Source organism: Callithrix jacchus, chromosome 6, assembly GCF_049354715.1.
Source record: "Callithrix jacchus isolate 240 chromosome 6, calJac240_pri, whole genome shotgun sequence".
Lineage (NCBI taxonomy): Eukaryota > Metazoa > Chordata > Mammalia > Primates > Cebidae > Callithrix > Callithrix jacchus.
The window spans coordinates 155,113,205-155,134,181 of record NC_133507.1 but is presented as its reverse complement, the minus strand read 5'-3'; the positions used below and the strand labels follow the sequence as shown (position 1 = coordinate 155,134,181).

Genomic DNA, 20,977 nt, shown 5'->3' with positions numbered 1-20,977 from the left:
AATGACTGCTGCTAGAATTCTAAATCTTTCAATGCTGAAAAAAATTAGCATGGAGCAAAAGGATCTCTCGTCCATCGCTGGTGAGAATGTAAAATGGTACAGCCACTTTGGAAGATAGTTTGGCAATTTCTTACAAAACTAAACATATTCTTACCATATAATCCAGCAATTTCACTCCTTAGTATACATCCAAAGGAACTGAAATCTTACATCCACACAAAAACCTGCACACCGAGGTTTACAACAGTTTTATTTATAATTGTCAAAACTTGGAAGCCACATAAGATATCCTTCAGTAGGTGAACAGATCAATAAACTGTGGTACAGTCAGGTAATGCAATATTATTCAGAGCTGAAAAGAAATGAGCTATCAAGCCTTGGGAAAATTTAACTGCATATTACTTGTGAAATTAGTTGTGACAGAGCCAATCTAAAAAGGCTACATACTGTATGATTCCATTTATGTGATATTTTGGAGAAGGCAAACCTATGAAGACAGTAAAAAGATCAGTGGTTGCCAGGAGTTAAAAAGAAGACATGGATGAACAGGTGGAGCACATACAATTTTTAGGGCAGTAAAACTACTCTGTATGATACTACAGTGGTAGACACATGTCATTGTAAACTCGTCCAGACCACAGAATGTACAACTCCATTAGTGAAGCCTAATGTAAACTACGGACATAGAGTGATAATGATGTGTCGTGTAGGTTCATCGCTTGTAACAAATGGATCTTCTTGGGGATGCTGAAAATGGTGGAGGCTGTGCATGTGTGGGGACAGGGGCCTTATGGAAAAATCTCTAAACTTTCTGTTCATTTTTGCTGTAATGCAAAAACTGCTCTAAAAAATGCAATCTATTGCAGCAGTACTTACAACAGCCAAATGCCCATCAATGATAGACCCAAAGGCCCATCAATGATAGGCTGGATAAAGAAAATGTGGCAGATATACACCATGGAATACCATGCAGCCATGAAAAATAATGAGTTCATGTCCTTTGCAGGGACATGGGTGAAGGTGGAAACCATCATTCTCAGCAAACTAACACAAGAACAGAAAACCAAAACACCGCATGTTCTCACTCATAAGTGGGAGTTGAACAATGAGAACACATGAACACAAGGAGGGGAATATCATACACCAGGGCCTGTCAGAGGGTGTGGGGGCAAGGAGAGGGAGAGCATTAGGACAAAAACCTAATGCATGCGGGGCCTAAAACCTAGATGACGGGTTTATAGGTGCAGTAAACCACCATGGCACATGTATTCCTATGTAACAAACCTGCACATGCTGCACCTGTATTACAGAACTTAAAGTAAAATCTTAAAAAGTTAAAATAATAATAAATGCAATCTATTAAAAAATTGATTCCGGGTCTGACAAGAAGAGTCCTGCCTGATCTTTGGTCAACTTTCTTTTTCTGTTTGGTTTCAAACTCCAGCTCCACTGGCTATTTGGCGACCCTAGACAAGCTACCTCCCCACCACCCCACTTCCCCCAGCCTCAGTCTCCATTCTGTAAAATACGGATAATAAGTGTTAACCTCACAGAACTGCAGTGGGGATGAAGCGACATAATGTACGTGATATCTCAGCCTGGTGAACTGTAAGCCTGCAGTGAACATTAGTGGAACCAACATGGAAGAGAAGATCCACGGCCATCACCACTTCATGACTGGCACCGGCTTAATGTGAATTTGCAAGTGCATATTCTCAAGGACACTAACTTAAACTCTAGTTACTGTTCTGATAGAAGAAGAAGGCCATGGTTCCTTTAGAGACTATCAAACCCAATGGTACTGAGAGCAGACCACTACTAATTGTTTCCGGGAGAGGGGACGTTTTTCATTGGTATATTAGGGTTCTCCAGAGGGACAGAACTAATAGGAGATATATATATATATGGAGTTTATTAAGGAGTATTGACTCACACAATCACAAGGTGAGGTCCCACAATAGGCTGTCTGCAAGCTGAAGATCAAGGAAGCCTGTATGAGTCCCAAAACCGTCCCAAAACCTCAAAAGTAGGAAGGCCAACAGACAGTGCCGCCTTCAGTCTTTGGTCAAAGATCCAAGAGTCCCAAAGCTGAAGAACTTGGAGTCCCGTGTTCAAGGGCAGGATGCATCCAGCACAGGAGAAAAATGTAGGCTGAAAGATTAAACCAGTCTAGCCCTTACACGTTCTTCTGCCTCCTTTATTCTGGCCATGTTAGTAGCTGAGTAGATGGTGCCCACCCTGACTGAGGGCGATACTGCCTCTCCCAGCCCACTGACTCAAATGTTAATCTCCTTTGGCATCACCCTCACAGACACGCACGGGAACAACACTTTGCATCCTTCAGTCCAGTCAAGTTGACACTCAATACTAACCATCACAGTTGGTTTCTGTAACTTCTTTTCAAGACAGTGGCAAATTATATCATTAATTCCCAAGGAGTGACTGCAAATGGAGAGCATAACATTTTCATATGACATCCAAGACTATGGTAAAAATACTACTTAGAAGTCAGAGAAATGAATAGGAATGGAAACAGCAGTTATTACTTGTTTTCTGTCAAGTACTTTCAAAATTATAACTTAGAAAAATTCATCAAGAGTTCTAAAATACACATACCATTCAGCAACACAAAAAAAAATCTAGGTTATAAGCTAAAAATTTAAATACAGAAGCTAAGAAAGCAAGAATTTCTAAAGAGCCTAAATTATGTACATTTTATAACAATGTTAAGAAATAATTTTGATAAATGAGAGTGACATAATTCTTATTTATTGTAAGGGATAAGAACATTAGAAGCAATGGTAAGAGTAGCTGAATATAAAGGGAGGAAGATAGCTGAGAGAAGATGTAACGCTATTGACTTAAAAGCTAATTCTAAGTAAAGAGCAGACGCATGGAAACTTTTCAAGAAACAGAACACAATGTCTTCTGTACCTGTCGAGCTTATCCCAGTAAACCATGGGAGGTAAAAGGAACTGCAAAGGGCTGATGAAAGAGAAAGGGGGCCTCCTGAAGCATTTCTAAGGTGGATAATTTTAAAAGATTTCACAAGTTATCAATTAACCTGATGCCTCCTGTTTTAAAATTATTCACACATTATAGCAGAGGACCGATCCTTGGATGCTCCAGAGAAAGATGTTCTGAGAGTTTTCAAATACCTAAATAATGGGGTTGATTAAAAATAGGTCATCCAAATCAGTCTAATTGCCTTCTATTTTTAATGAAAATTATTTTCATTGATTTTTAAGATGGATAGCCCATTAAAAAACATTAATCGTGACCCTGAAAGTATGCTCCTATTGCAAAAAGCCTAAGTGAGGAATAAGAAGCAATTCCCCACCACATGTGGGAACATCACCAAAGAGAGCTGTGACCCTGGTTTTCCCAGGAAAAACAATTTCTGGGTAAGAGCTGGGAGGAGAGGGATCATGATGATAAAATACCTCCAACTGTACGCCAGCGGTTTTAGAAGGTTTGGAGCTATGTGGGTCTTCTTTGGCTAAAAGGCCTCTCATTTTGTCGAGCCAAGGTGAAAAACACATGATCGGTCTTCTGTGCTTCTTAATTACATAAGTATTCACTCTCATGACTGCATAATGCCATGTTCATTCTAGAAAATGCAGCTAAGGCAACTAACATTAGAAATAATCCATCACACCAACATCCAGAGACAACCCTGGAAACTATATTTTAATATATATTTTAATATATACACACTCAGACTTTTAAAACAAATTTTATATATATATGTGTGTGTGTGTGTATATATATATATAATTTAAAACAAATTTTATATATATATATATGTGTGTGTGTGTGTGTGTGTGTGTATATATATATATATATATATATATATATATATATATATATACATAGAGAGAGAGAGAGAGAGGTGGTGGAATCTCACTCTGTTGCTCAGGCTGGAGTGCAGTGGCACAATCTCACTGCACCTCTGCATCCCAGGTTCAAGTCTGACACTTCTGCCTCAGACTTTAGGGTAGTTGGGAGTACAGGCACATGCCACCATGCCAGGATAATTTTTGTATTTTTAGTAAAGATAGGGTTTCACCATATTGGCCAGGCTGGTCTCAAACTCTAGGCCTCATGATCTGCCCACCTCAGCCTCCCAAAGTCCTGGGATTACAGACATGAGCCACCATGCCCAGACCATAATGTATATTTTTTAAATGCATGTATGTAATACATATGTTTGGAATCTCCTTTTGTACAAAAAAAGTTAAATATATTTTAGATGCCAATAAATATAGTTCTTCAAAAGTGTTGTTAATGGAACACAAATCAGTATCTATCACCATTTACTCAGCCACTCTTCTAGTATTGGATATTATCAACAGTTTTTCACTAAAGGTCCTCCATCTAAATCCTCATCAACATCCACAATTCCTGTAGACAGATTTTAAGTAGACCTCGTTAAATCAAAGAACAGACATGTTTCAAAGATCTTCACACATAACACTAAATTGACCTCTGGAAACATTACACAAATCAATGCTCCACCAAAGTATAAGAAAATATTCACTTCCTCACACCCTCACTAATATTTGTTATTGTTCTTTATGTTACTAATTTGATAGTTTTCAAATGGTGATTCACGGATTTTAATTTAGTTTGGGGTGCAGAAAATTTCACACGCTTAGGAGCCACTGTATTCCACTTGGGTTGACGCTATTTAAGCAAACTAAATATGGCCTGAAAAGGACTCCATACTGAGGGAGATCTGCGGGGATCACTTCCGTGTGAGGCCCCTAGGAAATGGGCCTCGCCAGTAGTGAGCTTGAGCCGGACACAGATCCCCGGTTGGGGGAGTCGAGCTGAGGGAAAGCAGGAACTGAGAGAGGGACTATGTTATTCAAAATAATTAACAGATATTACTTTATGAATATGAGGACTTGGGAAGCATTGTGTCCACTTTTGGTTCCTTATTATTGTTTCATTGTGTTCATTTTGGACCCTTGTTACATTCGTGGTAAAATATTAACTTAAGTGTATACTGGGCGTAACTTACTTACTGTAACTTACTGGGTGTAACTTACTTACCATGACTTATTGGGCGTAACCTACTTACTGGACGTAACCTACTTACTGGGCGTAACTTACTAGGCGTAACTTACTGGGCATAACGTACTGGGCTTAACTTACTTACTGGGCGTAACTTAGTGGGCGTAACTTGCTTACTGTAACTTAAGTATGTTGATCTGGCATAAACAACATTAACTTCAGAAAAGTATATAATGGAACATATTGCAAAAATAAAATTGCTGCATGGGCATAGCGCATGTGGCCCTCCAGACCTCGCTCTTTTCTTTCTCCTTTTTTTCCGGCACATGCTCTCTTCCAGGTTTGGGACCCTCTCGCTGGATGAGATTCCCAGGTTCGTGCTCAGTTCACAACACCGGTACTTCTATATTTGAGTCCTTGTGGACGAACTGTAACCTAATTTAATAAATAGATAAGACTGAAAACCTGACTTAAGAGTATGTGCCTGTAACAATAGTTGAGTCTTGGCCAGTCCCAGAAGCCATACGTCAATCACTCATACACTTTTGAGTGTTCAAACTGTGTTCAAATAAAGCAAATGCTGAGCTGTAACCAATCCAGTTGCTTCTGTTCCTCACTTCTCTTCTTTCGTCTATAAATCTTCCATCATGTGGCTGCACTGGAGTCTCTCTGAATCTGCTGTGATTCTGGGAGCTACCCAATTCACGAATCATTCATTGCTCAGTTAAACTCCACTAACTTTAATTCAGCTGAAGTTTTTCTTCTAACACCAATTGATAAACTTTGCCTTTTCTCTTTTGGGAGTTTTCATGTTCTTATTTATATGTTCTTCTTAAACTGTTGTAATATAGAATGCAGCTACTCTTTCCATTTTGTTATTAAATTTGTCTTATTTTGTCATAAAGAAATGTTTCATTTCTATGTATTCACAGTTTTAACATATTTTCTTTCTATTTCTTGCCTTTGGTGTCATTCTTGGAAAGACTTTCCTGACCCCCTTGCAATATTGAAAGATCATGAACATAAATATTTAAGCTCAGCTGCTATAAAAAACCTCATGAAAGAAAATTAAAAGCCATTCTATATAAAAGAATCTAAAAATGAGCTGAAGTGCCAATAAACACTAGAACCACAAATTTGAAGTTCTAATAAACACAAGAATTTAGAGTTAGTGTTTAGGAATGGTAGATCATACTTACATGAAGATTATAAAAAGGGGAAATAATTTTAACTGAAGGAAGAATAAGGTGACAAGACAAATCATAGAGTGTCAAAGTGGAAAATATTAGGAGGTTTTATATTTGTGCAAGTGATTTAGGTCACGATACAGAGTAATAATAACAGCACAGACTTGAAATCTTACCAAATGCTGAGCATTTGTAATAGAAAGACCTTGGAGCCATATCCTTTAATAGGTAATGGGGACAGAGAACAACCTGGAAAAAGAACCCAGAACCCAAGAGGACACAGACAAGTCCTGCTATGGGTCACTGAGTAGTTGTTTCGAAGTTGTACAGTGGATTTAAACCAGTAATGCAAAAGTATATTATTTCAATATTTTATTTCCACGATAAAAACTTCTCATTACAAAACTGTTCTAATTATTCCTAGTATGCAGATTGGAAATAGTATTAAATGTCTTAAAACAACTTTTATTAATAAAACTTAGTGAGATCCCTGCATTTCGTGTCTCCCAAATCTCAAATCTGTTCTTTTATATATGTGCAATATTTTGGAATAATTGAATTATTGCTCTGAACCCTTTCCACTTAAAGGTGTAGCCAAAAATGCTATAAGCTACTTAAGCTACACAGTAGGTATGAAAGTCTTAACTAGAACAAAAAGTTTCTGTAATTAGATTAACTTTGACCTCTAAGTCATTGTTTAGTAGCTCAACTAATTCTTCCCAGAAATGTGGGTTAATGCTGAGGTTAATTTGCTCAACCTGATCTGATTTCATGTTATTATACAGACCTTTGAATGTAATCACCATATAATTTTTAATAACAACTAAATTAGCATAATATGTTTCCAAATCAGAATCTTTTATCCCATTCTTTTCTGTCTGCCACAAAGATGGAAACATTGAGGGTTATTTTTAAATTATGTAAGCTTCTTGATTAATCCCATAGTAATTCCCTTCACTTTGATCTTACTTTTTTAAAGATTAAGAAAGAGCTCATTTAACTTTCAAATATAACTATATTTGAAATTTTAATTTCAATATTTCAATTGTTTAATTTGCCATTGATTATGTTTTTGCAACAGAAGCAAATATTGAGCAGAATCTTATCTGTTTTATTTTGGAGAACCATCTTGCTACTATATACAGGACAAGACATTCAAACTCTTCATCTTTATTTGCCAAATAATATCTCAGTCAAAGGATACCACCAACAGCATTCAATGACTTGTGAAGTCTTTCACTCCACCCAAAAAGAGCAGAAAATACACATTTTTTCAAGCACTCATGGAATGTACACCAAAATAGACAGTATTCTGGGCCACAAAAGCCTCAACAAGTTTAAAAGTATTGAAATAATACATACTATGTCTTTTGAGGATAATAGAATCAAACTAGAAATCAATAACAGGGGCCAGGAGCAGTGGCTCAAGCCTGTAATCCCAGCACTTTGGGAGGCCGAGGCGGGTGGATCACAAGGTCAACAGACTGAGACCATCCTGGTCAACATGGTGAAACCCCGTCTCTACTAAAAATACAAAAAATTAGCTGGGCATGGTGGCACACGCCTGTAATCCCAGCTACTCAGGAGGCTGAGGCAGGAGAATTGCCTAAACCCAGGAGGCAGAGGTTGCGATGAGCCGAGATCGCGCCATTGCACTCCAGCCTGGGTAACAAGAGCAAAACTCCGTCTCAAAAAAAAAAAAAAATCAATAACAGAAAGACGACAAGAAAATCTCTAAACATGAAAAAATTGAAGAATATGCTTCTGAATAAGCCATGGATCAAAGAAGAAATTAAAAAGGACATTTTTAAAAATATGCAGAATTGAATGAAAATGAAAACATAACCAAAATATGTGGGATGCAGCTAAAGCAATAATGTGAGGAAAATTTATAGTACTAAAATGCTATAAATCAATAACCTACATTCCTAGCTCAAAAAATTAGAAAAAGAAGAGCAAAATAAAGCCAACACAAGCAAAATGTTACCTTTAGGGAAACTACTTAAAGTATAAAAGAGGTATCTTGCATTATTTCTTACAACTACCCACGCAAATCAGTAATTATTTCAATTAAAATTCTAATTAAAAATGTCAATTGCATTGCATTTTCATACATCAACAGTAGAAAAATGGAACTTTAAATGAACATAATTTACAAAAGACTCCTAAAAACCCAACAAAATGTGAGTAGCTGATAAAATTATAATTCATAAAATGTATACTGCTAAAACTATAACTATGAAGAAAAATATAATTTATTCCATCTTTTGAAAGATATTAAAGAAGACCTAAATTACAGGAGAGATATTCCATGTTAACAGATTAGAAAACCCAATATTAAACACTTACTGGAGTTATAAACATAATTTTTAAAAGAAAAAAAAAAAAGAAGACCCAATATCATAAAGATGTCAATTATTCCCCCAATTGACCTATAGATTCAAAGTAATTCTAATCAAAATGCCAAAAGATTTTTTTTTGTAAAACTAACAAGCTGGAAATAAAATGTATATGGAAAAATCAAAGGTCAAGAATAGCCATAACACAGCTAAGGAAAATGAACAAGGTGAGAAGACTTACCCAGCTAGACAGTTAATTATAACACTGTGATTAGGTGCAAAGGTAGAAAAAAAAGACCAGTGAAATACAATAGAGAATCCAGAGACAAGCCAATGTACACATAGAAAGCATACGGTTCAGGGATGGCATTATAGAACAGTGATGAAAGGATAAATTATTCAATAAATGTTGCTGAGACAATTTGTTGTACACATTAAGGAAGGGAAAAAGAACTGATCTACCTGAAACCAAATATAAAAATCAGTTCCAGTGGATTGAAAGTTTAAATGCAAGAGATAAATTTTATAACCATGGAATATAAAAGGATTTCTTAAATAAGACACCAAAAAAGCATATCATAAAGGAGAAAAATACAAATTTTACTTCAATTTTGCTCTGAGAATATTAGCAAAAATACAATACTAAGTGTTGGCAAAAGTATGAAACAATAAGAACTTATATACCGACATCAGTGCCATTTTATTGTTTTTCTTTATATGGTATGCATGCCACAAAAGGTTTTTGTATGTATTGCACATTTAATTTTAAAATTAAATATAAAATGATTTTTTTTCTTGACAAATGAAAATGCTTCTAGTATTTATCATTAATGTGTAGGGTAGATCAAGAAACACTAAGAGCTAGTTCCTTTAAAAGACCAGTGAAATAGATGAAGATCAACAATATAATTAAGAAAGGAGAGACCGGGGATACATAAATAAACAGCATTAAATTTAACGCGGCTCCCTCCGGCCTACAGAACCGCGCATGCGCAGTTGGGAGCGTCGCGCGCGCCCTGTCGCGTAGGCGGCGCTACGTGTGCGTCCCTAACGCCGTTGCGAGCCGCTGACGGAGGAGGCCTCTTGACTACGGTGGGTTTTTTCTCCTCGCATTTAATCTCTCCTTCTGTGCGACCCGGTGCCTCGTGGGCTTCCGTGGGACGCTCCCGTCGGACGTCAACCGACCCAGATTGTTGATGTTACTGTTGGGAAAGGCGAAAAAGGTAGAAAGATCCCAGGATAGCTGATCCATTGTAATGGTTGGAACAGAAGCTGGGATAGATGTGTAGCTGAAGATCATGTGCTTCGTGATCCCAGTAAAAATCGTAGATTAGGAGCTGGGCGCGGTGGCTCACGCCTGTAATCCCAGCACTTTGGGAGTCCGAGGCGGGCGGATCGCTTGAGGTCAGGAGTTCGAGACTGGCCTGGCCAACATGGTGAAACCCTGTCTCTACTAAAAACAAAAATAGTAGCCGGGCCTGGTGGCAGGCGCCTGTCATCCTAGCTACGTGGAAGGCTGAGGCAGGAGAATCGCTTGATCCCCAGAGGCGTAGGTTGCAGTGTGCCGAGACCGCGCCATTGTACACCAGCCTTGGCAACAAGAACGAAACTGACACACACACACACACACACACATCAGAAGAAAAGGAAAGGAAAGGAAATAGCAGATTATAGCGTAAATTGGTGAGAAAAGCTGTAGCTCACCTGAGGAGCAAGGGAGAAAGAAGCAGCCGCTTTAGGTTGCCTGGTGCTGACTCTGTCTTTTTTTAAAAGGCCTCTCCATCAAAGAAAAAGATGAAAATGTTGAAAACTCATTAAGCAGTTCCTCCAACAGTGGTGAAGACAAGGATGAAGAAATAAGTGAAGAAAGTGATATTGAAGAAAAGACTGAAGTGAAAGAAGAACGGCAGCTTCAAACAAAAAGGGAAATGGAAGAAAGAACAATAACTCTAGAAATCCCTGAAGTTCTGAAGAAGCAGCTGGAGGATGATTGTTACTACATTAATCGGAGGAAATGGTTAGTGAAACTTCCATGTCACACCAACATCTTAACGATTTTGGAATCCTATGTGAAGTATTTTGCTGTCAGTGCAGCGTTTACAGCCAATGAGAGACCTCGTCACCATCACACTATGCCACATGCCAACATGAACCTGTCTTTTATCCCAGCAGAAAAGAACGTTGAGCTTTGTAAGGAGATGGTGGATGGATTAAGAATAACCTTTGATTACACTCTCCCATTGGTTTTACTCTATCCGTATGAACAAGCTCAGTATAGAAAGGTGACTTTGTCTAAGCTTTTTCTTCCAATTAAGGAAAGTGCCACAAACCCTAATGGGAGCCAGGAGAAGCCCTCTCCCAGCCCATGTCTGTTGAATCCATCCACACCTCAGTCTACAGAGAGTCAGTCGACCACCAGTGAACCAGCCACCCCCAGAAAGCGCAAAGCCGAGCCAGAAGCATTGCAGTGTCTGAGGCGGTCCTCACGCCACATGGCCAACTGTGACAGGCTTTCTAAGAGCAGTGCCTCACCTCAGCCCAAGCGCTGGCAGCAGGACATGTCGGCCAGCATGCCCAAGCTGTTCCTGCACCTGGAAAATAAGACACCTGTGCATAGCAGATCATCTTCACCTATTCCTCTGACTCCTAGCCAGGAAGGGAGTGCTGTGTTTGCTGGCTTTGAAGGGAGAAGAACTAATGAAATAAATGAGGTCCACTCCTGGAAGCTTGTGCCTGACAATTATCCACCAGGTGACCAGCCGCCTCCACCCTCTTACATATATGGGGCACAACATTTGCTGCGACTGTTGGTAAAACTTCCAGAAATTCTTGGAAAAATGTCCTTTACTGAGAAGAATCTGAAGGCTTTATTGAAGCACTTTGATCTCTTTGTGAGGTTTTTAGCAGACTACCACGATGACTTCTTCCCAGAGTCAGCTTATGTCCCTGCTTGTGAGGCTCATTACAGCATGAAGAACCCCCAGGCAATTTATTAAAATGTTGCTGGTTCTGTAAAAACAACTGCTCCATCTAGCTTGGCATTCTGAGTTCCAGGTAAACAGCTAACAAGGTGGTGGGCCTTACCCAAAGCACAAACACAACACTCACCTGGGGGCTCTGACAGAGGTGTGCCATGTTGTTTGAGTTGTCCACATACTGTAGTTATTCTGTGTAGAATTATTTGCTAGGTGCCTGAAAGTGTTCTGCCATTACGCTTGTACTTTGCAGGCCATCTGTGATGGCAGGAAAAACCAGCTGTGTTCACAGTTCCTAAGTGTACATAGGTTAAGCCATTTCAGTAGACATTGCAGTTAGCAAGAACCACATTGTTTCACAGTTAGCATTAAGCAAAATTTTTTTGCAGATTGGTTTCATTCTCTTGATGAAGCTGAGGAACACTGTCCAACAAGGTTTAGTTTGTACTTGAAAACTGCAAAGTAATCTGAAAGTATTTCAGAGGGAATCGATATTGATGGCAAAAGACAATTTGCAGCTATGCATTTGCTTCTAACGGTTCCCTCTCTGTGAAACATCGTTTTTGATGATCTAAAGAAAGCATTGCCTTTCTGTTTGCAATTTTACAGCTGTACTTTTTTGTGTAATCTTACGGTTCCCTTTTTGTAAAATGTTCTTTTTGGTGATCTAAATAAAGCCTATCTTTTTTGAGAAAAAATCAAATCAGAGCTATAACTACAGATATAATGATTGGAATATAAGAGAATGCTACATATTCATTTAGACCAGTAAATTTGAAAGTCTTAACAAAATGAATGACTATGTAGGAAAACGTGTTATATAAACTGGCTCCCCTCGAAAACATACGTATTCCTCACTGTAACACCTGACAACCCCAAAGGTAGAAGTTAAAACTAACCCACATATTTATTGTGCACTATCAATACTGACACTTTTTTTTTGAGATGGAGTTTCGCTGCTGTTACCCAGGCTGGAGTGCAATGGCGCGATCCCGGCTCACCGCAACGTCTGCCTCCTGGGTTCAGGCAATTCTCCTGCCTCAGCCTCCTGAGTAGCTGGGATTACAGGCACCCACCACTATGTCCAGCTAATTTTTTGTATTTTTAGTAGAGACGGGGTTTCACCATGTTGACCAGGATGGTCTCGATCTCTTGACCTCATGATCCACCTGCCTCGGCCTCCCAAAGTGCTGGGATCACAGGCGTGAGCCACCATGCCCAGCCCCAATGCTGACATTTTAACGTAAATTTTAGGCCACATAAGCCTTAGCCTTTACAGTCAGAAATTCCTTAGGTGTTAGCCCACAAATTGCCACATAAGAGAAGACAGAAAATCTGTCACTTTCTGTGATCCTAACAGAAAGTCCACAGAGGCATATCTTCCCATTGTGACTTCAGTAGCATCAAATAGGAAAGTGATAATACCATGAGAGAATGATGTGCCACCCACAGTATCTGAAGTACAGACAAAGCTGGGTGTATTTTTGGCTAGTTAATTTGAGCAAACCCCTTAAGTGTCCAGATGCATTCTTCCTAGATTATCATAATTCTCTTGCATGTCCCTGAAAGGATAAGCTATGTCACAGGGCTAAGAAGTTGAACTGTGCTAGTCCAAGTCGGGATGTGCTCTAAGTGTGAGATACACACTGGATTTTGAAGACTCGGTATGTAAAAATAAATGTAACATATCTCAGTAATTTTCAGCATTGGTTAAATGTTGAACTGACAGTATTTTAGATAAATTGGATTAAATTAAATGTATAAAAATACCTTCACCTGTTTCTTTTTACTTTTAAAAAATGTTAATATTTTAAAAACTTAAAATTACCAATGTGTATCACATTTTATATATATATATACTTTTTTTTTTTTTTTTTTTTGAGATGGAGTCTTGCTCTGTCGCCAGGCTGGAGTGCAGTGGCACAGTCTCGGCTCACTGCAATCTCCGCCTCCTGGGTTCAAGCAATTCTTCCGCCTCCGGAGTAGCTGGGGCCACAGGCGTACACCACCATGCCCAGCTAATTTTTGTATTTTTATTAGAGATGGGGTTTCACCGTGTTGGCCAGGATGGTCTCGATCTCTTGACCTCGTAATCTGCCCGCCTAGGCCTCCCGAAGTGCTGGGATTACAGGTGTGAGCCACCGCGCCCGGCCCACATTGTATTTTTAATGGACAGTGATGCTCTTGAAAGTATTACCTCTGTGGCATGGACTATGTCAAAAACTCATTGCCTTTTTTAACTATTCTTTGATCCAATATCCAAGGCTTATTTAGTCTCATGTATCCAAGCAGTTGCAGCCTCCACTAAGTTAGTCAAACCATCATTTGGTCTTGAACTAGGATTACCTTTAAATCTGATGTTAACATATGCAGCAAATCCCTACTCTTAGAAACCACCCAACATTTTTCTGCTGTTTACTAATTTGATTGTTACTCTTCCCTTCACATATTACCATATTCCTATGTAACACACTCAGTCTGGCAGCCTTCTGTTATTCTTATCCAGTGAAGGAGAAGCTTATACTTGTGTTCTCTTCATTCAAAAGGTATCCATCCCTATAATCAATCTCTGGATAGTCTAATACAAAAATCCCAATGTAATGTTTTTTTATGTTATCTTAAAAATGAATAAAAAGAGATGATGCCAGGAAGTATAGGTGATAACTACTTTTCTTGCCCAATTCTAGGCTTTATTAGAGGGCCGGATTTTATAATATACCTCTCCTAAGCCATTGCTTGTGGAGTCAATCTGAACGACAATTTGAAGTCAACTTGAAGGGTTAGTTGCCTTGCCCACTCTTAGAAAAGACCCAAATAATAACCATTCCTATAATGAATGCTACCAAGGTGAATTTGATCAAGGTACATAAAGCCAGTTTAAATTCCTTAGCCCAAATAGTAGCTATGGATAATAGAATAAGCTTGGCTTTTATTTGGGCCAAATAAGAGAGTCTAGGCCATCACTAATAATACTTTCTGCTATATCTAGATTAATTCTATAAGTGACTTGGACCAATCTATGTCAAAGCTAAAAGAAAGGCAAGGTGAGCTATTCAGGCAGTTGTTGAGAATTCTTTTCTTAGGAAATCACCCAATCCCTTCTTAAAATAATATTCCTTTTGTTTTTGTTTTTATTTTTGAGATGGAGTCTCATTCTGTTGCCCAGGCTGGAGTGCAGTAGAGCAATCTCAGCTCATTACAACCTCCATCTCCCAGGTTCAAGCGATTCTCCTGCCTCAGCCTCCCCCAGTAGCTGGGATTACAGGTGTGTGCCACCATGCCCAGCTAATTTTTTTGTATTTCTAGTAGAGACAAGGTTTCACCATGTTGGCCAGGCTGGTCTTGAACTCCTGACCTCACATGATCCACCCACCTTTGGCCTCCCAAAGTGCTGGGATTACAGGCATGAGCCACCGTGCTCAGCCTATATATATATTACATATGTATTTATATATATATACATATTTTTTAATCTCACAACTGTTTGAGATCTGTTGTTCAGAGTCTTAAAATGCTTTTGTGCAGCTACTGTCCTGACAGATGATTCAATGAAATATTCGAAGATAAAATCAGAATGAAATTCTGCTGATTCATGTTCAGATTGAAAATACTATCTTTGCAAATGAAACCTCTTCTTCAGGAAGAATCATCCATTGTGGTAAAGAGGTGGGTAATTTTTTACGATTCTTTCTTGTAACTTTGGCTGAACGAGAACAAAGACAGGGGACTGAGAATAAAAAGGGTTCCATGGACCTCTCTGACGACTCAGCAGTGTCACATGAGTACCCACACGTGCACAGACTGCATCAGCCCCTGACACCACTGAAACTCCGTGAATCCTGAACGTCACACTCTTCAAAACTCCATCTACTGTCAGCAGAAAAGACTAGCATTTGAATAGGCAGGCCAAGTCAAGAAAATCACCCTCACCGATGTGGGTAGGCATGGTCTAATCTGTCGAGAACCCCTGAATGGGATAAAAAGGTAGAGGAAGGGTGAGTTTGCTTTCTCCTTGGGCTGGGAGATCTAGCTTCTGCCTTCAGACATCAGAGGACCTGATTCTTGGACTGGAACCATCCCACTGCCTTTCCTGGACCTCCAGCTTGCAGACAGCAGATGGTGGGAGTTCTCGGCCTCCATTAACACAAGAACCAATCCCTCAAAGTAAATCTCTATCTATCTGTCTATCTGTCTATCTATCAATCTATCTATCTATATCATATTGGTTCTGTTTCTCTGGAGAACTCTGGCTAATACCTAAAAGTTGTTTCCTAAAGGAAAAAGAAAGTACTCATCTAATGAAGACACCATGTTGGAATTTAGGAAAGGGCTTCGGATTGTTATGAATTTCCACTGCCTGGACGGTTTCAGTAAGTCAAGATAGACAAGTTTATTTGCCCTCAAGACTTCTACAACTTCCGGCAAACCTCAAGTTTGTCTCTGATAAGCTGGCACAATAAGACATTTTTAGGTTAAGACCAAATTTCTCATTTTCCTCTTTTTTACCTGGTTTCAGTCAGTTTGCCTTCCTTATTCTTTTCAGACAACTTTAAATTTTGACTCTGAAGGGGATGATGTTCTATGGAAGTCGGATTTATTGTAGATACAGTGCCATACATATCAAAAGAAGACCTATATTGTTGTCTATCTGTATTTATAGACAATTCTCTTTAGAAGATTAGAGAAAGAACAGGGAATTTGGGGGTGCTAATAGCTCCCCGAGAGTAGCACCGTTGAACAGATTTTGAACTATAATCTTTATGTTTCTCAGTAAAGGTCATTGGCTCTTCCAACACCTTTCTTCTCAAAATCTACAGGTGTCTTTATTTATACCCTCGCGATACTTAGAGAATACAGAGACCCTTAGATTCTTGTTTTTATTCGGGGAACCAGTTGTTTCATTTATAGAGCTGTATATTTATTTTTATTTCTAGCTTCTTTTTTTCTAGGGCTCAGCTACTTGTTAGAAAATGATCTGGGCCAGGCGCAGTGGTGTACGCCTGTAATCCCAGCACTTTGGGAGGCCGAGGCAGGCAGATCACGAGGTCAGGAGTTCGAGACCAGCCTGATCAACATGGTGAAACCCAATCTCTACTAAAAATACAAAAATATTAGCCAGGCATGGTGGCATGCACCTGTAATCCCAGCTACTTAGGAGGCTGAGGCAGGAGAATTGCTTGAACCTGAGAAGCAGAGGTTGCAGTGAGCTGAGATCGTGCCACTGCACTCTAGCCTGAGTGACAGAGCAAGACTCCATCTCAAAAAAGAAAGAAAGAAAGAAAGAAAAGGATCTGTTACCTTCTAAATTCACAGTTTTCTATTTTTTTAAGGCTCCTGATTCAAATCAGAGTCCATTTTCAACTGTTGATTCTATCCTAGGACACTGTTCAAAAGGTTCCTGGAATCTAATTTTTAAATCTAGTGTTTATTAAAATTTTAATCTTTGTCCAATTTACTATTTAACATATTTCTCAAATGATTTTAACGAGCTTCCTTCTTTTTGTCTCTAAGAATTTTTTAAATTTTCAGATGGATTATTTAGATCTTTGCTTTTCTAACCTCTTGTTTTTAACTACTTTCCCCATTTGAAGGGCTAAAATGAAGTGAACTAGTCTATACACATCTAGCCATTCATGAAACTAGTACATAGCAAAGATGCTATTGCAAATATCTGTCCATCTTCCTGAAGTATAAGAAAATATAGCATTGCTATGGACCGAACTGTGACCCCCTAAAGTTTATGCGCTGAAGCCCTAACCCACAAGTGACTATATTTGGAAACAGGGCCTTTAAGTAGATAATTAAGGTAAAATGAGGCCATAAGGATGGGCCCCTGATGCAATGGGGTTAGTATTCTTATAAAGAAGAGACACCAATGAGCTTGCTCTCTCCCACATACTCTCCCCACATGCACAATAAAGAGGTCATGTGAGCACATGGCCACCTGCAAGCCAACACAAGAGGCTTCAGAATGAAACCCACCTTGCTGGCACCTTGATCTTGGACTTCCCAGCCTCCAGAACTGTAAGAAATAAATTTCTATTGTTTATAAGCTGGTGAGTCTATGGTAGTCTGTTACAGTAGCCTGTACAGACCATCTTTGACTCAGCTCTAGATTAGGTTTTAAATTCAACTTCTATATATTTGCCTTCTAATCTTGCACATTTACGTGAATGTTCCTTTCCTGAGAAATCCTAAGACAATACTAGCTCATTTAGAAGATCGAAGGAAGGAAGAAAAGATTAGAAGGGGTACAAGTGAAAACTTGCTGAGATCCAAACAGGCTGGGTCTCAGAAGGTTCGTGTCCTTGGACAACTTGTGTTTTCAGCTCCAGCACACCAAATAAAGAAGCTGACTATTGAAAGGTTGGTGTCTTTGCCTCCTAATCTTTCTAGAGTGCCTCCTAAAATATGAATTGATTTTGACACAGCAAACTTTCCCTAAAATGGTCATTGTTTCTTTTGCCTTTTACCCAAAACAGTGCAAGAGTAAGGATCATAGTGAGACTTTATATAGAAAGAAAAATTTCTTGTAGGGGTTAGAAAATTTGATAACACACAAATCCACGTAAAGAAGATGGGTCGCTACAGTCGACTGTGTACAACTTGTGCTCATGAGTGGTGTCAGAAGTTGACCAAGCAGAAGTTAGAAATCAGCAAGACTGCCAATGACCCAACAGTTGTTTGACCTAAAATCTGGACTGAGCAAAGGGGTCTTCTTGCACAGGTTAACAAAAGTGTAAATGTCATTTTGAAGGTTTTGTAGAGTACCCAAGGTGAAGTTCGACTAATTGCTTTTTCACAAAATTGTTACAGATCTAAGGTACCTCTGATCATTTGTCTTCAAGACTGGATTAGATTGAAGCAGAAAATAATCAACTTATATATGCATCTGTCTTTTGTGGAACACTCCCTTAAACGATCAATAAACACAAGATAATCTAGGACAAAACAAAGACAGTTGAAATAAGACTGCCTACACACACACACACACACACACACACACACACACACACACAGCAAGCAGCAGGAGAATAAACAAAGATGTTTACTAAATGTTTTATCCCCAAACCATAAGGTCTAATGATCTTATACAAACACCTAGATCTAATTACTTTGGTTATAAATCCTAGGGTAACAAAATAAATTCAGCAACGAGAGCTCAATGAAACTAGCCAGAACTCATTGTTGAGGCTGGCTTACCTGGCAGCAGATATGAAGGATAGAGTTCTGAGACATATATACTCACACTTTTAAAACATGTATAATCATAATTTAAAAACACATGATGTATACTTTTTAAATGCAGATGCATAATACAGGTTTATAACCTTTTTTGTATTAAAAAGATCAAATACAATTTTGATATCAATAATTACAGGCCTTCAAAATTGTTCTCAATGGAATGCAAGTAAGTATCTCTCACCATTTATTTTGCCATCCTTCTAGTACTGGACTTTATAAACTGCTTCGCAAAAGCCCCTCCAGCTAAATTCTTGCCAACCTCCTTCATTACTTCAGTTAGAGGTGAGATTCATTAAATCAAACAATGAACACGTTTTGTGAGCTTGACTGACACCTCGTGCAAAGTCAACTTGTTGCCTATTTCACAGCCTCTGTGTTTGCATCAGCTCTAGGGGAACACAAAACAGCAAACTTTTTTTTTTTAAGAGTATTTTTAAAAATTTTTAAATTGTACTTTAGGTTCTGAGGTACATGTGCAGATCATGCAGGGTTGTTGCCTAGGTACTTACATGGCAAGGTGGTTAAGAGCAAACCCTTTTCTTAGCAGCCTAATGGGTGGGGTCTGATGTTTGTGACTGATAATTTGTCTCAGACTGACATTTTCACCGTTACATAGAGGTCTCTGTGACAGTGCTGGGACAGCCAAAAGCTGAGCTTCTCCAACCACAGACTGGTGGTAACATTTCCACCTTTCCAACAGAAAAATATTTATATGACAACTCCATGCAGAATACATCTCCATCTCTTTTATTTGAAGTAAAATTCAGGCACATTTTATAAGAGAGGCCATAATATAACTTCAATGAGAACTATTTATCCTAGGCATTTGAACAGCACTTGGAGGGTTGGAAATCCCAGCCCGGCCAGCAGAGGGCACTGTGCAGGTACAGCCAGAGCAACAGCCCTTATCCCTGGAAACCCTGTAAGACTCCAAGATGCTGCACCCAGAAACTTGCTGCTAGGGAAGGAGCTGACTTGTGATCCTTCCCCTTACGTGGGAGTGGAAAGTGGTGGGAAATGTTTGCTTAGCAGGTCTGGAGTAAAATGGTTAGGCTGCCAAGGGTGGCAGGGTGAGGTATTACAGAGAATGGCATCACATGAGAAGCATTGGGCAGGGTTACTCTTTCCTTAGGTGGAGCACCACTTTGGACCATGGGATGGGAAAAGCCAGTCACAGACGACTGGAAGACCAGCAGGCCAAAACAAAAAGGGTTAAGGCAAGGACTTTGGCTGGCTCAGAAGGGGTTTGGCTAAAGAAAGTATGTTGTGGACTTCAAGACTTGAACTTGAGATTGAGAAATCTTTCACTGAAGCTGCCCCCCAACCCCTAGGACAGAGGCAGATGCTTGGATTGTCAGTGAAGTCAGCAAGGGAAACCCTGGAATGGTTTCCCAGGAATGGAGAATAAGCCCTGGAAGAAGCTAGTGTTGAAAACTGGCACTATCATGCTTGTTGGAGAGTCATGGTGTTGGAGAATAGGGAATTGGGGTAGCCAAGGGTTGGGCCATAATCAAAGGAATAGCAGGTGCAGCCACTTTTAAGCAACACTGAGGAGCACACAGGCCACATCTTCACTCCTGTGATAACAAGACGTTTCCACTTCAGCCCTTGAATGGTTGCGGGCCAAGTTTCCGCTTTAGGCTCTCATTGGTCACAGGCCAATCCTTCATAGGGTGTTACCAATTGGAGGCCTCTAAAGGGCACCTAGGGGTGTTGCCAAGTTCTTTTGGCTTCATAAGAACCCTAATTGAATAGCCGCTGGAGCTGCGTGCTCCAGCCGCTCCCACTCTGCGAATTGTCCTCAATGAATTTGTGCTTTCCTCACTCCGCTCTTCCGTTGCTTTGTTTTTCCTCGCTTCATTCTTTTCTTACTTTGTGTTTTGTTCGATTCTTTGGTAACGCACCAAGAGCTGGACAACTCTATCCAGTAACAATGGAAGAGTAAATCGTCCAAAACTCAAGAAGAAAAAAGGAAATTTTATTCAAGGTCTCAAGTCTCTAAATGTGCCCAGTTAGACGTTTGGAAAGTAAGTTATGTACGGAAACCCAGAGTCAAAGGAAGAGCATGTTAAGTTTCTGAACTTTCCCAAGGAAGGAGGAGGAAGACACCTCCTTGTGAAAACTGCAAAAACTACAAATTAAATGTGTAGATCCTGCAACTGGGGCCAACTCAAAGAGGATGTTTATAAGGGAGGAAGAGATGGAAAGAAAC

General features: G+C 39.4%; 1 protein-coding gene across 2 annotated transcripts; it reads left to right on the top strand.

Annotated features, from left to right (window-relative positions):
* Positions 1-9,577: 9,577 nt before the first annotated feature.
* MSL3B (MSL complex subunit 3B) lies at positions 9,578-13,289 on the top strand. 2 transcript variants are annotated; one of them, XM_035306105.3, is made up of 2 exons: positions 9,578-9,637; positions 10,319-13,289. In XM_035306105.3, the coding sequence occupies exon 2, from the start codon at positions 10,474-10,476 to the stop codon at positions 11,539-11,541; it is 1,068 nt and encodes a 355-aa protein (XP_035161996.1). In that variant the 5' UTR covers positions 9,578-9,637; positions 10,319-10,473; the 3' UTR covers positions 11,542-13,289. The 2 variants fall into 2 exon arrangements, with proteins under 2 accessions (XP_035161996.1, XP_035161997.1); XM_035306106.3 differs by having other exon boundaries at positions 9,578-9,768.
* The last annotated feature ends 7,688 nt before the right edge of the window (positions 13,290-20,977 follow it).